This window comes from Rhinolophus sinicus, linkage group LG02, assembly GCF_036562045.2.
Source record: "Rhinolophus sinicus isolate RSC01 linkage group LG02, ASM3656204v1, whole genome shotgun sequence".
In the NCBI taxonomy this organism is placed as follows: domain Eukaryota; kingdom Metazoa; phylum Chordata; class Mammalia; order Chiroptera; family Rhinolophidae; genus Rhinolophus; species Rhinolophus sinicus.
In genome coordinates this window covers 86938913-86956189 of record NC_133752.1, presented here as the reverse complement: position 1 = coordinate 86956189, position 17277 = coordinate 86938913, and the positions used below count along the sequence as shown (strand labels likewise).

The following is a 17277-nucleotide window of genomic DNA, read 5'->3' as shown; positions in this document are numbered from 1 at the left end:
TTTAGGAACTCTCTTATACCTTTTGAGATGTTCTACTTGTATTGCAATATCATCTATATATGTCATTTCCCTCATAGGACAAAGACTAAGACATACTTTTTTTTCTTTCAGTAGACCATGAGGCATTATTCAGAAAAGACATTCAATTAATATATTCAGAATTGATTTGCAGATAGAGGAATATTGGTCTCCTTAAAAGAATCATTACTAGAACTGTGTGTGTGTGTGTGTGTGTGTGTGTGTGTGTGTGTGTGTGTGTCAGTGCTCACAGTATTCACAATGCTTTCTTTCCAAAATAGCATATTTCCTTCAGTCTATAGATCTCCTGCCAGTCTTTTCCACCTGTTCAAACTACTTACCGTGTTTCCCCAAAAATAAGACCTAGCCAGAAAATCAGCTCTAACGCATCTTTTGGAGCAAAAATTAATATAAGACCCGGTCTTATTTTACTATAAAACCAGGTATAATATAATACAATATACTATAATACCAATTCTTATAATAATTTTTGCTCCAAAAGATGCATTAGAGCAGATTGTCTGGCTAAATCTTATTTTCAGGGAAACATGGTATATTTTCAATGCCTTTTGATGTTAGAGTTGGAAAAACAAATCTAGCCAGTATTTACACATATACCAAAATTATAGTGAAAAACTAAAACACCAACTTATGAGCAAGGCTGATATAGACGTGAAAGTTGAACCCAGATATGCTGAAAACAAAATTTGGTAAAGGTTAATATATATATATATATATATATATATATATATATATATATATATATGATTGAAAATGAGGGAGAAAGGGGCAAAAACATGTTTAGAAAGAAATAATTCAAGTAAGATGAAATATATATGCATTTGGACAGGGAGGGGGGAAAGCCAAGGACTAATTCAGAGAGATGGATCCAATTGAGATGAAGAGAAGTACAACTTTACTGTATTCATTGATTGTTTCAGTAACAGTAAAGTTGCTGGCTACAAAATCAACATACAAAAGTCCATTGCATTCCTATATACTAACAATGAAATGTCAGAAAAAGAAATTAAAAAAAATAATTCCTTTTGCAATTGCAACAAAAGGAATAAAATACCTAGGAATAAACTGAACCAAGGATGTGAAAGACCTATATGCTGAAAACTATTAGACATTTTTAAAAGAAATTGAAGAAGACACAAAGAAATGGAAAGACATTCCGTGCTCAACATAGTAAAAATGGCCATGTTACCCAAAGCAATATACAGATTTAATGTAATCCCCATCAAAATCCCAATGGCATTTTTAAAGAAATAGAACAAAAAATCATCAGATTTGTTTGGAACCACAAAAGAACCCGAATAGCCAAAGCAATCCTGAGAAAAAAGAACAATGCTGAAGGTATCACACTCCCTGACTTTAGCTTGTACTACAGGGCAACAATAATCAAAACAACATGGTATTGGCAGAAAAACACACACATAAACCAATGGGATAGAACTGAGAACCCAGAAATAAACCCACATAAATACGGACAGATAATTTTTGACAAAGAAGCAAAAAGCATACAATGGAGAAAAGACAGCCTCTTCAATAAATGGTGCTGGGAGAATTGGATGGCCACGTGCAAAAGAATGAAACTGGACTGCTATCTGTCACCATGTACCAAAATTAATTCAAAATGGATCAAAGACTTAAGCATAAGACCTGAAACAATAAACTGCATGGAAGAAAACATAGGTACGAAACTTATGGACCTTGGGTTCAAAGAGCATTTTATGAATTTGACTCCAAAAGGCAAGGGAAGTAAAAGCTAAAATAAATGAATGGGACTATATCAAACTTAAAAGCTTCTGCACAGCAAAAAGAAACCTCCGACAAAATAAAGAGGCAACCAACTGAATGGGAGAAGATTTTTGCAAACAGTGCCTCTGATAAGGGGCTAATATCCAGATTATCCAGATATACAAGAAACTCATGCAATTCAACAACAAAAGAACAAACAACCCAATTGAAAAATGGGCAGAGGACCTGAAGAGATATTTCTCCAAAGAGGACATACAAATGGCAAATAGACATATGAAACAATGCTCAACATCACAAATCATCAGAGAAATGCAAATAAAAACCACAATGAGATATCACCTCACCCCAGTCAGAATGGTTATCATCAACAAGACAAATAGTAACAAGTTTTGGAGAGGCTGTGGAGAAAAAGGAACCCTCATACACTGTTGGTGGGAATGCAGACTGGTGCAGCCGCAATGGGAGGCAGTGTGGAAGTTCCTCAAAAAGTTACGAATAGAATTGCCATATGACCCAGCAATCCCTCTCCTGGGTGTCTACGCAAAGACTCTAAAAACATTTATCCATAAAGGCACGTGTGCTCCAAAGTTCATTGCAGCTTTATTTACGGTGGCCAAGACATGGAAACAACCAAAATGTCCTTCAATAAATGAATGGATAAAGGAGTTGTGGTATATATACACAATGGAATACTATTCAGTGGTAAGAAAAGATGAAATAGGACCATTTGTGGCAACATGGATAGGTCCTGAGATTATAATGCTAAGCGAAATAAGTCAGACAGAAAAAGCAGAGAACCATATGATCTCACTGATGTGTGGTATATAAAACTGCAAAAACAAAAGAACAAGACAAACAAATGAAGAAACAAAAACTCATAGACACAGACAATAGTTTAGTGGTTACCAGAGGGTAAGGGGGTGGGGGGTGGGAGATGAGGGTAAAGGGGATCAAATATATGGTGATGGAAGGAGAACTGACTCTGGGTAGTGAACACACAATGTGATTTATAGAAGATGTAATACAGAATTGTACACCTGAAATTTACGTAACTTTACTAACAATTGTCACCCCAATAAACTTTAATTTAAAAAAAAAGAGAGAGAGAGAAGTACAGTAATGCCATTAACTCTCCAACAGGAACTGGGCTATGCCACCAGGAAATAGCAAAAATGGCATAGGACTGAGGGAGGATTGCATGAGGGGAGGTGTAAGGAAAAGAGACCTGGGAATCAACTACTTATTGAGCATCTCAACTTATCAACCTAATGGCTGTCATCTCTAAAGATTTATGAAAAGCGATACTAGGTGAATTCTAGGAAAAGACATAAGACTGACTCCCAAATTGCCGGGCACCATGCCGTTTGGACCTAACACTAAGAGTTGTACTTAGAATCTTTGTAGAAAGGGCAAAATGCAGCAAAGGCCACATATCTAGCCAAACTCGATCTACATTACATACTAAGTTGAATTTAATGAAGAATCATGCCCTTATTAACAATCTTCTTGAATTCAGTTTTACTCTCAAGATTTCATTCCTCCTCATGAAAGTAGCTTTGGTGTACAACATAGCCTAACAAGGAAAAGTAGGCAAGAAATAAAAAGAGGCTGCTGTCCTAAGGTATACATCTTAATTAAATTAAAAAAGAAAAGGTAAATGGTTCTCTTCCCACCTCACAGTGACAAAGAACAGTGACAAAGAACAGTGAGAGGTGGAATTCAGGTACCTTATGCCTGGGCCCCACTGGTCAGGGGAGTCCAAGGAAGCAAAACTTATACACAGTCATTAGGGATTTCTCATAAGAAATATTTAGCACATAATGGTAACAGGCAATCCATCACATTTTTCTTGGATATTAGATTTGACAGTAATAAGCATATTATATATCCTTAATGAAGAGGAACATATTTCCCCATTGAATGAGTGGAACTATCACAGGTTGTGCAATGCACAATGGGACAGCATTGAGACAAATGGAAAGTGAGACTATTATGGGCTGGCTGGGCTAAAGGAAAAGCCTACATTCATTTGAAAGAAGACAGATCATCGTCCATCACAGCAGTATGTGAGGGGAGAGTGTGGATTTCCGTCATGAACATCTGTCGTCTCCCCTGACATGGACCCTAAAGGCTACAGGCCTCGGCTTGTTCCTGAAACTAGGAAGCCTTCTCTTTAAACCACAGGTTAAAATTAGAAATCTAGAAGCTTACCAGTGGTAAAGTATGAGGCTTTTAATTTTAAAGTAGAAATCTGATATCAGTGTAACATTTCAGCCAAGGAAAATTAATGACTTTTAAAGCTGAACATATGATTTTGTACCTTTTAGAACACGGAACATTTTTCAAGAGACTATAACCAATGCTTTGCCCTAAGATTATGTTTTTAAAAGTTCAAATCACAGACTGGAGTGTAAATATCACCTTCAATACATGCTTGCGTTTCCTTCAGCTTTGTATCTTTGGCAATAAATAACAAACATGACAGCTGCCCAAAGCTTCTAATTTTAATTTGTGGTACAGAGAGAAATAGCAAAGGCTGTCCGTTTTTATCAGCTTCTTCTGATTTAACTGTTGTTGCACTAAAAATGAAAAAAAAAAATTGAAAGCTTCAGGTAACCTGGATGCCAGCAGAAATTTAAGATATTTCAGCAAATTATCCCATGTCTCATTATAAAACACAGAATATAAATATCTTGTTAGAAGGCCGTCTATTTTCCCACTTTCATCCACACTCAGACCCTTAAATCCACAAACTTATTAGCAATCATAGTGAGCAATATTATATCCAGAAAGAAAATTTGATGCAATTTCTTGAATACCTACATGAACTCAGTTTTTGTTTTTCTAACAATGTATTGGACCACTTTAAAAAGTCACCAGTTCTACAGAACCATTCATGTTTTGAGGATCTCTAATGTTATTTTATTTATAAAATTTATATACCACAGCAATTAGTGGTTAGAAATTTTCTTGGATACTCTGTGTTTATGAACAAAAAAGCTATGAAAAAAAGGGACAAACTAGATCCTTTCTGTGGATTATTTCCCCACTCCAAACCCTTAATTTGGTTTACTTTAGGATAATAACTAGTTTTTCTAAATAGGCTTTTCCTGATCAGAAATTATTGGGTCTCCTGGATTTGTGTTTCTGTCCATTTTAATGAGTTTTTTAGGTTGGCATTTTAAAAATATTAAGATGTTTTTATGGCAGTGATATTCCTATAGATTTCTACCACTTATGACATTAATTAAACTGCCTAGGTTTCATTACACACTGATATCCCTGGCAAAATGGCCCACATCTTAAAACATGATCGAACATATTTAAAATTGTAATGCAGATAAATAGACATGAAATGTTGACAGTTCATCAAAAAAAGTAAATCTGACAGACTCAGACCATCTACTACTCATCCTATTTCACTAGACTAGAAACAAGAGGACGGAAACTGTACGAAGCAGAATAATGGCTCCCCGCAATGTCAACATACTAATCCCTACAACCTATGACTGTATTACCTTACATGGCAAAGGGGACTTTGCAAGTGGATCAAGTTAAGGATCTTGAGACGGGAAGACTATTCTGGAATATCTAGGGGAGCCCAACGTAATCAAAAGGGTCTTTAGAAGAGGCAGGCAGGCAGTTCAAGTCAGAGAAGGTGAAGTGATGATGGAAACAGGTCAGAGTAACATGGAGCCATGAGCCAAGGAATGCAGGTGGCCTTTAGAAGCTGGAAAGGGCAAGAACAAATTTCCTTCTTCCCCCCAGAAGGAACACAGCCCTGTCATACTCATTTTAGCCCTACAGACTCATTTTAGATTTTTCACCTGCAGAACTGTAAGATAACAGAGCTGTGTTGTTTTAATCCATTAAAGTGTGTGGTAATTTGTTACAGCACCAATAGGGGCTAAGATGGTGACTTTTATTAGTCTCACCCATTGCTCTATCCCCAGTACCTCACGTAGTAACTGCACACAGAAGATGTTCAATAAGTATAAGAGGAATAAATGAATGACTAAAATGTTTTCAGCCTTGCCATGGACATACATTGTGTACAAAATGCATATCTTCTCTACAATGAAGCTTTTGAAGTAATGTCCTTAGGATTGAGGAAATTTCTTACAGACTCATATATCAGGGCTGGACACTTGTGCTAAGTGGATGGAGAGAGAACTAAGTTATAGGCTGAATGAATGCCAACAATATCAAGCTACTTAACTTGAGAAAGTGAAACTCCTGGTGAGGAATGGGAGAACTGAAGGGCACAGGTGACATTTTTCATTGCTCCTACCAACTGAAACCTATAACTTCACAGAGCCAGCTATAGGGAAGATGTAAGCGCAAGTTTCAGTTTCTGGGCTCACAGCTTCTCACACCTGAAAAAAGAGCTCTTAGGAAGAAAAATACTGTATCACTTCATGAAGGTCAAGAGGAATGTGCTGTAAATGAAATCCACTGACCTGATCAAGAAACTTTTAAATTGGAATTAGGGAAGAGAGCTAAAAGTACTAAGCAGGAAAATGTGTTATTTATTTAATCCCCAGTGTCTACTTTAGTGTCCAGAACATAGTAATTACTCAATAAATGCATGTCTAAATAGTAACAGAGGAAATAAGGCTAGACTTGAGAAACTATTTAGTAAATTCTCAGGGAAAAAAAACAAAGAGCCCAATAACAAAAGTTATGGCTATTGATCCTAACACCATGACTTAAAACGTTTACCAAAATACAATATTTTAAGGTCGGAGATCATGTATTTCAGCCCTTCATGATATTGATCACAAAATTAAGGACCAGAGAGATATGAATTGTGAGTGAAGTATGCATTATTGTGGGGAAGAGGGCCACGGCTTGGGTGGTCTGACTTCTCATCCATCCAGAACTCTTACCAGCATATAATTTTGTCCTAACTCATACAAAGCACTGAGACACATCAGAACAAGACTTGCCACTAAAATACTGCAATATTAAAGTAAATGTAATTCAAAAATCATAGTTCTACCAGAGAAAAAGAGAAAAGAGCAGGTAATAATATGTTCACAAAGTGATTCTGAATGCTTATCCAATTTATAAATTTCCCAAGCTAGGTTCTAGAGAATCGAAGGACCGCAGGTCTGTGTACCACCAACAGATGGTGTTGCCATTGAGTGGCGTCATATGTCCGTAGTTTACAGTAGATTTGGGCTTCATTGTGAGGTGTTCTGGGAAGATTAATAATCGCATCCTATCTGAAAAGAACAAAAGTAATTGAAAATGGTAATAAAGAAACCTATGATTCCCATTACAATGAAAGTAGAAATATCCCTTCCCCAAAAAAAATTGAACATGGAGAGATGATGACAAATATTATTACAGGTTGGACAGCTGAACATTGGGAATGATTCTAAAGGAAAGAAAAATGAATTGTGCAACATGTGAAAAGTTCTGTGTCTATTCAGTTAAAACCAACTGCACAAAAGATAGTTAATGAAATGTAAAACCTTTTCAGTTTGTGACTAAAGGATCAATTTCAATGTCAGATGCTGATAAGCCTAATTCAGAAGAAGGCTGATCAGACTTTCCTTGACTGCTACAGAGAGTACCTTCAGAGATGCACTACATCAAATGAGAAATGAGGCCACAATTACAGGTATAAATATGTGCCCTAAAATATCTGCAGAGATCAACTAAAGGGGGTAGCTTACCCACTTCAATCAACTTTCACTGTAGATAAAACTGACATGGTTTGCAACACGAAGCCTGAAAGAATCTATAGAAAGAAGACTATGATTTATTCTAAACCATCCAAAGATCCCTATTTGGATGTTGGATTCCTAGTCCAACATTCCTATTTGGTAGAAACATATATAAAAACTCGAAGTTCAAATCCTTTATTATGACTTTGGTCATCCACCTGCACTGACAGACCTGAATCCTGTCTGGAAAGAGACAGCTTCCCCACTTTAAATAAATGCATAAATGGTGTACTAAGGGTCAGCAGCTAAGCAAGGGGAATGCATGTGAACCAAAGAATAAGGTAGTTGGGTTGTCTTAATAATACGTTCTTCCAGCCATTGAGGCATCTCTGGTTTACATCACTTGTTATGTTGCTAGATGTAACAAACTCCGAGTGGCTATGGGTTGCTGACAGATCTTTGGTTAGGGGTTGGGGAGAGTAAAGCGTATTATGAAGACCTGGATGTGAAAACATTTGGTATTTTCCATCATTACCAAAATCTCAGCTATATTATTTGCTTCTTTAGGGCAATCAGTACCTATCTGGTTTTCATTAAGCCACATAGGCATGGTTTGCTTTAAAACAACAAGCACTACTATTAGACCCTTCTCAGCCCTTCCAACATTAAAGATATCATCAATAAAGGTCACAAATAAGAATGATGGATAGAAAAACTGACCCAAGGAAAAGGTACGTACATTTGAAAAAGGAAGACGATGAAGGGCAGTTGGTTCAAAACATACATGGTGCCAAAACATTCTGCTTAAAAGGGAAACCTATACATAAAGACTGTATGCAGAGATGTAAGAATAGAAATAAAGCCAAAAGAAATTGGACAAGGATACAGAAAGAGAAATAGTGATACACTTGAGGTGTGCGTGACAGTCCACCTAACGAGGCCCCAGATGTGGTCATGTTTGTAGTTGGAACACAAAATTAGTACAAAGGCAAGATACAATGACAAAATAATACTCTTCTAACATCTGCTTTAAATCTGTCTTTGTACTAAGTCAGTCGTGTTTTTAATTGGTTTTGCAGATGAGTTCATCTTTCAAAGGGTAGAAAAAACAATGTGTGATAATACATTGAACTTAGGTGGGAGCAACAAAGAAGGACAAGCACTTTGAGATAAAGTGACCATATGCAGAGTTAGAAATAAAAATACAATTTAAAGAAAAGATTTCGGAAAATTCAGAGAGAAGGTATAGCATGATATCAGAACTACAAAGCTCTTGAAATGCAGTTCAAGAATGGTTTTGCAGTTCTAAAAATGAAATTCTGACTTTATTCTCACAAATAATCCCAAAGGGAAAAAATGGAAAAGGCATCTATAGGAAGCTTTGGCTAGTTAGGGAGCAGTTTTTGATATGTCGGAACTTTAAAAGTTCATCTGGACAACCGAAAAAAAGATCAGGATGCCTGAAGTGGAAAATAAACTGAGGCTGACCAAACAAAAACAGAGATATATTAATTTATATATATATTTATCATATATAATTATCTTATATATGTATATATGTATACACACACACACCTGCACGCACATACACACACAACATCTGACAATTACATAAGTTCACAAACTTGTTGCAACGATGTTGCTAACCTTTTCTGATATCAAAGGGATTATTCATTATGAATTTGTACCAATTGGACAGCTAACCAAGTTTACTATTTGGAAGTGCTGAAAAGGCTGCATGAAAAAGTTAGACGACCTGAACTTTTTGCTCTTGCATCACTACAATGCATCAGCTCACACGGCACTGTCTGTGAGGGAGTTTTTAGCCAGTAAACAAATAACTGTATTGGGATACCCTCCCTACTCACCTGATCTGGCCCCTAATGACTTCTTTCTTTACCCAAAGATAAAGGAAATATTGAAAGATGACATTCAGGACATCAGGGTAATACAATGACAGCTCTGATGGCCATTCCAGAAAAAGAGTTCCAAAATTGCTTTGAAGGGTGGACTAGATGCTGGCATCGGTGCATAGCTTCCCACGGGGAGTATTAGGAAGGTGACTACAGTGATATTCAGCAATGAGGTATGTAGCACTTTTTCTAGTATGAGTTCGCGAACTTAATTGTCCAACCGTGTGTGCGTGTGTGTCTGTGTGTGTGAGTATGTGTGTGTGTGTGTGTGTGTGTGTGTGTGTGTGTGTGTGTGTGTAAAAACAGCTCACTGTTTGCAGCGGAAGTAGGATTTTTTTCTTAATCTCAGATTTGGAAGGTTCTCATTTGAGGGCAGTTAATTGCTAAGATGTCTCTCCATTATATTGAGCAAAATTTACCACTGTCACTCTGCCACCCAGGAACTGGTAGGTTTAAATACCAGAGGGTACGTCTACACAAAAGCAATGCCTACTGGCATCTGGCAGGTAATATGGATCAAACAATAGCTAATGTTGGGAGCATGGTAATCTGGAGAATGCATCCCCTATCAAAAGAAATTCTAATTCAAACTGAAAATTAGTGTGTTGACCAAATGAAATATCCTCAGATTTCACCTAAGTGCCTCCGATTTGCAGTCCCTGGGTCAGAAGATTTCTGAGATTCATTGATGTTAAATGACCTGCCTCAAACCCACAACCAATCAATAAAAACATGTACAATGAAGATATTAAATTCTAAAAGCAATTAACTGGCTTACCTGACAACATAACCTGATTCAAATGCTGAGGGGTCCAAATTTGTCTTCCATTCAAGTGGTTCTACAAAAACGTATTTTGCCTCTTGGGGATGTTTATAGATAAAACTCTCCACCAACATAATAATTTCTTTTAAAATCGCTTCATTTAGAGGGGTAATTTCTAGGGTTCCAGTTCCAAATCCAGCAGCAGTAGTCCACTGCACTGATTTTGTCAGCGCTACACCCATGGGATCCCAGAAAGCTCTCTCAGGTCTGAGCTCAGCACACACGCTACATCAAAGTAGAAAGAATTAGAAAAAAACAACAGCATCCACACTTTCACTGGAACATTCTTCAAGATTTTAAGCTAGTACTACCCAACCCACATTCTACTTATTCACCTTATAGGTCAATTTTTTTAGTTGTCTTCAATAAAACAGTTAATTTTCATTAAACCAGCTCTAAGTAAAACTGACTGGTACTTAAGGATTTTCCAATCCCGTCTGCCCTGAAATGAATAACTTCTTTCTCATTTCCCTGGGCCTAAGAAAGAAAGTTCAAATACTTGGGCAGAAAATGGAAACAGAAAATTCCAAGAGTGGAAAAAAGAACTGGTCTCTGATTTGCAGCTCTGCTGGAGCTGGAAGTTAAGGGAGCAATGCTCTTTTGACCTGGGTCACACATTGTTTAGAATTATGCTATTAAATTGAGTTGGGTTACCCTGACTTTCTTATACTCATCATATCTACATCAGTGCAATGATGACTGATAACATGATTCTGGGAGCTCTGAGAGCTCCCCAAGTGCCTTCTGAATTAATAAGAAATAGAATAAAAACATTACTGTGCAATATAATTTTATTTTTTTCCTGAAAATTGATATAGCACATATTGATCTTATTAATCAGAATATCTGAGGAAATACCACCCACATATCCTGCCCAGAATATTTTATTGTAATTCATAACTTTCTTAAGAGCAAATTTTTTGTGACAGATGTAAGAACAAATGAGAATCTCCTTAGGCTGTTTATCCAAATTGGTTACCGAAACAGTCTAGCATTAACATTTAAACAGAAATTCAAATGAAATAAATTTCACTTTGGCTAAATAGAAATTCGTCTTTAAAAGAAGATCTTTAAAAAGATTACATTATCTGTAATATTTAAGAACCAAGTTAGATATAAAGTTCTGATATTAATTCATAATGAATATTTATGGCTTTTTGCAGATAATCTATAATTGCTTGCTTCCTCATTTGTAATAACATGGGTCATTAAAATCTTTCTTCAGAATATTAGAAGAATGGTATAAAGTTAAACATGGACTATAATTAGCTTACCCCCCACCTCCATCATTATTACAAAAGCACAAAAGTAGCAGGATTCTACGGAAATGACTTGGGGATTTTACTCTCTGTACTGTATTAAATCTCGAAACCCAGTAACAGGGACATCTATGTCCTAGTTCTCAGTGGGGCAGTGCTGCCTGCTGAGAAGCAGTACAGAAGGATTGTACAGACGTTTCATCATCAAAAGGATAGGAAGAGTACAGCACTGGCATTTAGTCATGAGAACCAAGAATGCCAGATGTCCTACAAATGTGCCGGACAGTCCCCTACAAGGATGATTTGATTTCTGCTGCAATCTCCAGGCATTTAGTATGTAAAAAAAACTTCCGATAAGTAAAGCCTGTTCCTAGAACCTAGCTCCATTTTACAAATAATCGCCAAGTACTTTTTTTTCAGTTTGAATATACACTGGATTTCCGGGGATTGCAACTATCATATAAATCAAAGAAAGGTTGTACATACTTCGTTTTATATAGAACTTTACCAAGAGTTCAACATTTTGGAAAATCACACCATTAATGGCAATGCTACTCACAATTTTTTAATGACATGTCTGTATCAATTTGCACTTGGAACTACTGCATCGACAGAAATTCTGTGTAAGGCTGGAGCATCTGACTACTTCATTATATATTTCAGTATAGTGGTACCTGAGTATTGACATGCTGATATTTTGTGACAATGATTTTCCTTTTATTTTTCCTTTTTTTATCCAGTAGGACACTATCAATATTTAAAACTATGCACATATGTAGGATTATTATCTATGATTTTGATTTCAGAATAGCAAAGTAGGCATTATAATATATTTGCTATAAAAACCCAAGTATTGTATCAGATAGAGTTGAAAACTGATATATATATATATATATATATATATATATATATATATATACATATTTATTATATGTATATATAAAAGTGCTAGTAAAATAAAATGTATACAACTAGGGTACAAATTTGTTCTGTGCACTTGCTTTAGTGTGCAGTTCTTTCTATTGCAAGACGCTGAACACAGAAACATGAACTGATGTGTATGTGTTAGTCTTCAGTTTCCTAGTATTATGAAAATAAGTGCAAACTAAGAATAAGTTCAAACAGCTTTATCTTATATCAAAAGGCTTAGGTAGACCGTTCTGTTTGTTTTTAATCTTAAGCATAACACCTGTTTTGGTGATCTTATAAAGCTATAGCATGTGCATCATTTTCTTCTTGTACCTTTTAAAGTAAAATATGAAATTACATAGATTTCATAAGACTGTGAGAGTCAACTTACCATATAGCAACTACCTGGAAGACACTTTAAAAGGAGCTAAAAAATGCAAGAAGTTCTTCTTTCCATCATGATAAATTTTTATAGAAATGTAATTGTAATATCTTTGAATCTCTTTAAATTGTTCTTCTGGACCTAGTAAACCAGGAGCTTCATCAATGGACAGGTTTGATTTGAGAACGCTGGTTAGCAAAAGGCCTAAGAAAATCTGGGGGGGGGGGGGCTATGACCATTCCAAAGATAAGGAGATCATGCATAAAAATGCTTTGAGAGAGAGAGACGTTTTGCAGGTCTAACTGAATGAGTTTTAAGAAGAAAACAGGGTAATCTATTGTTTTGTTTTGTTTTTATCATCCTTAGTATGAGAAATTTCTGATGGTTTCTTAATTTACCAAGAGAACCAAAGCCAGCACTTATTCAACTAATTCCAGGGGTGTTCAAAAATGATCAGTCAATATAACTCAGGAAAAAATACAAAAACTAACACTTTATATCAAGATAGGCTGCTTCCCAGTTTTTACCCGTTTCCAATCCACGAGTTCTTCTGGCCCAAGCACCATGGTTACAATGAATACATGTGAATATATACTACATGTCTTTGATTTAACAGTACAATTTTAAAGAAGTTTAACCATTGAAAGAAAAAATTTTGTGAATGTGTTTCCATAAATTGAGAATCCATTTGCACTAATTTTCTCTACTAATCTAGTAGATATAAGTGCAAGCTTCCAGTATCATTAATAAAATGAAGCCCATTCATGAATAATTTCTGTAACACTTGAGCGAAGCAAAACCTAATTGTTTATGAGGCTAAGGGAATATAAGCATCCACTCTGAGATTTAGAAATGTGGCTGGTAACACCGACTGGGAGTCAGGGCATACATACACCGACGTTCTGAGAATGATGAAGCTATGCAGTGAGAATACAGAAAAATTAAAATTCCAGAACTGACATGAACGCCACCGGAGCTGGAGGATAAGTGTCCAAGGTTGAACAAAGTACGGGGACAGGCGGGAGGGGCAGACAGCGAAGGCAGTATAGAGAGAGAGAGGCAAAGCTGCAAGGGCTGAGAAGAAAGGCAAAGAGGGTAAGAGAGGCAGGGAGGCAACCGGAGAAGAAGAGAGAGCGGAGGAAAGAGATGTGGTCCGAGTAGGGGTGGAGAGTGGGGCGCGGAGGCGAAGGAGCAGGAATTCCCCAGGTCCGGGCAGGCGCCGGGTGTCGGTGGGGAGACCTTGGCTAGACCGGGACGGGAGAGAGAAGGGGAGGGGCGGCTCTCGGGCCCGAGGAGAGAACCAGTAGACAGTGAGAGGGAAAGAAACGAGGCCCGCGAGCGGCCCCCTTTTCTCGAACCTCGCGGAACGCTGCAAAGAACCGAGCGAGGCCGGAGGGCCGGGTCCCCAGGAGCAGCGAGCCCGGAGTGGCCACCCTTTCCTGGCGCCCAGCACTCACCTGCAGCGCCCCGCTCCGCGCCCACCCCGCGCCCCGAGCTGCGCGTGCGCGCCCGCCGGTTGCTAGGACGCGAGGTAAACACCGGGGCCCCGGCTGCGCACAGAGCGTCCCCGCCGGGCGGAGGGAAGCTCCGAGCCCGTCCCCCCCCCCCGCGCGACCGCGCTGAGATTGCGCTCTGAGCCTGCTCTGACCGCGGCCGCGTGCGCCAGGGACCCCAGCTGCCGCCCCGCCGCAGCCGGCCCGGGGACGCCCTTCGCGCGCGAGGTTCCACCGGCCCCGCAATCCGCTGCTCCGCTTGCCCCCTCCCTGGAAACAGTGTTATTCAGTCTCCTTCCTGGAGGACTCTTTCTAACTCACTCCATCAGATGGGACACATTTACCTTAATTAAAGTCACCAGCAACTAACATTACAACAAAAGCAACGAATATTTCGTTAGAAACGCCGTTTTCTGTTTCTCCACAGACTTCCAGACAGGTGTTCTATGGAACTGAGTTCTCAAAAATAGCATAAAGCCTCTCGCAGGATTTGTCAATCTTAAATGCTTCTCTTCAAAAAGCAAATGTGGTAGAATACTCTTAATACTCGCTGCAAAAGCAGAAACTGCTCTTCAGTAGTCTAGTTCAGAGAACTGGAATGAAACAAGAACATTTCCCCATATTGTGTAGTGCCTGGTACCTCTGTCCATTAAGAAAAGTCTTGTGACAGCAGCAGTAGACATTCCAAGAGTCCCTACGCTGTTAAACCAGCTGGGGCTGAGTGTGGGGGGAAGAATATATTGGGGGGTGGAGGGAGGCACAATAAAAGAGAATAGGCCATATACTATGGGGGGTACAATGTTAGGGAGCAGTGCTGGGTGAGTTAGGGTGGTAGAGTGTTTAGGAACTAAAACTAGATTCTAAAGCCAAAGAAAGAATCAGGTGTGTAATGATATTAAGGCAGGATATTATATTGTCCCAGCTTAAAAACAGAGACTTTCTGCAGACAAGTAGAGAAATGAGAGAGAGAGATTTGCCCTTTGTTTTGGGTTCTTTTCTTTTCTTTTTGAGAGTACGAAAGTTGTTAGCAGTGGAATCATTTTGCCTCAAGGGGCCTCTACCTCTGGAGAAGTTTAGAGTTGCAACGAATCAGAAAGGAAGATTATGTGCCAGTTGATATATAATCTGAATTCAAAGAATGGATACATTACACTCTGAGACAACCACAGCACCAGACCCACATATGCACTGCAGGTCATGAACTGGTGAGGGTCCGAGTCCACCTTTCAAAGGGTTCGGGAGCAGTCCTGAAAGCAGGGAAATTCCTCTGGGTACTTTATTTAACATTCATGTTTTCATCGGCTATATAATATGAGAGAGCATTACTGGGCCCAACATAGAAAATGGCCAGAGGTCTACAAATTTCAGGACTATTGACCTTGGTTTGCAAAGCTGGAAAAAGCCAGAGCCCAGCAAGATCTGAGCATCTGTGTCCTCATTTACAGGCATACATACTTTTTACTGTGCTTTGCTTTATTGCGCTTCACAGATGTTGCGTTTTTTTACTGCTTAAAGGCAAGACCCTCCACCAGCAAAAAGATTACAACTTGCTTTACTGCAGAGGCCTGGAACCAAACCTGCAATATCTCCAACATATGCCAAATTCATACCAAGTGTCAGAATCTACCATTGCTTAATCTGATGGCAAAATTTGAATTTATTAACCTGAGATTTTCTAAGGGAAAAAAAGCATGTAATAGTATTTAAATTTGTAGAATTCCTAGCTACTTATTCTAATTTTTCCTTGTCATGTTAAGCACTAAGTTGATTGACCTTCAGCTCTCAGCTTAAGTGACTACCTCTCAGAGAGTGCTGACCCCCCCCCCCCCGCCCCCAATCTATCAAAGCCTCACAGTCACTTCCAGTAGGACTTACCTTCACTAGTCTGTCTTCTTGCCTGTCTCCTACTGCACAGTAAGCTCCGTGAAATAGGGACCTTTTCTGTCTCCTTCGAGTCTAGAAGAGTAACTGACACATGGAAGGAGCAAAATTGATGAGTCATCTAGTCAAAGGTGGCTTACTACTTGATATTCTATATTGAGCTGGACACCAGAACGGTGAGGCCCACATTTCCCTGGACACAGTTGATAGAGCCAGTTTGATGATCCTAATGGCTAATTGGCTGTATTTTAGAAAAGAGCCTTCAACTCTGAGAGTGCACCCAGGAGTTCGCAGAGTCCTTTCCCAGCACTGCCTGCAGCTAGCGCATGGGCATGTGACCCAGTTCTTCCAATGGAACTTTAGAGAGTCTGCCAAGGGCTTCTGGGAAAAATTTAAAAGCTTTTGGCACATCCCTGCAACTTTATGTCAGCTGCGTCTGCTCCCTATGAAACCACCCACCTGGGTTCAGGCCAGCTCCTCTGCTGCAAGGTAGGGTTCAGGCACAGATTCTGTCTTAGTCTAATAGAGCTGTCATAATCAGGTACTACAGACTGGGTGGCTTAATCAACAGAAATTTATTATCTAACAGTTCTGGAGGCTAGAAGTCCAAACTCAAGGTGTCAGCAGGGCTATGAGGGAAAGATCTCTTCCAGGCTTCTTTCCTTGGCTTTTTGATGGCCATCTTCATGGTCACATGCAATGGTTACATTTCCTCTTTTCTAAGGACACCAGTCAACTGGATTAGAGTCCACCCTAATTAACTCATTTTAACTTGATTACCTATCTCTTATAAGGTTGAATTATGAGGTACTGAGACTTCAACATATGAATTTTCCAGGGAGTGGGGGCACAATTCAACACGTAATATTCTGTAAACAGAGGAGTCTCCGAGTTTCAGGGGCCCATTCATCTGTGTTAGAGTGGGGCTAACTGGTATAAGGCAGCCAACAGAAACATTTACAGGCTATAACCAGGAGAAGGTGACAGGTAAGGTTGGTTTCAGTGTCCAATACCTCAATCAGGAAAGGACTGAGATAGGTGGAACCTCATAAGTCTTATGGGAAAGTACAGTCACTTATATTACACAATAATGGGTCTCATTATGGTGCGAGATCACCTCTCAATGGAAATTTTCAGGAGATTTCAATAGGAATGCTGAT

At 38.7% G+C, this 17277-nt stretch overlaps 1 protein-coding gene across 3 annotated transcripts in view; it reads right to left on the bottom strand.

Moving 5' to 3' along the window:
* Window positions 1-14271, bottom strand: part of ODAD2 (outer dynein arm docking complex subunit 2) — a 164057-nt gene extending 149786 nt beyond the window's left edge. Inside the window, exons 1-3 of one of the 3 annotated variants that reach the window (XM_074324752.1) lie at window positions 14201-14271; window positions 10149-10418; window positions 4204-4361 (exon numbers count right to left, since the gene is read on the bottom strand). In XM_074324752.1, coding sequence (XP_074180853.1) covers window positions 4204-4361; window positions 10149-10375 — 385 coding nt within the window. In that variant the 5' untranslated portion in view covers window positions 10376-10418; window positions 14201-14271. Of the gene's footprint in view, window positions 1-4203; window positions 4362-10148; window positions 10419-12752; window positions 12885-14200 lie in introns of those variants that run through there. The other 2 variants (XM_019731479.2, XM_019731480.2) reach the window with 2 other exon arrangements.
* Window positions 14272-17277: the final 3006 nt, after the last annotated feature.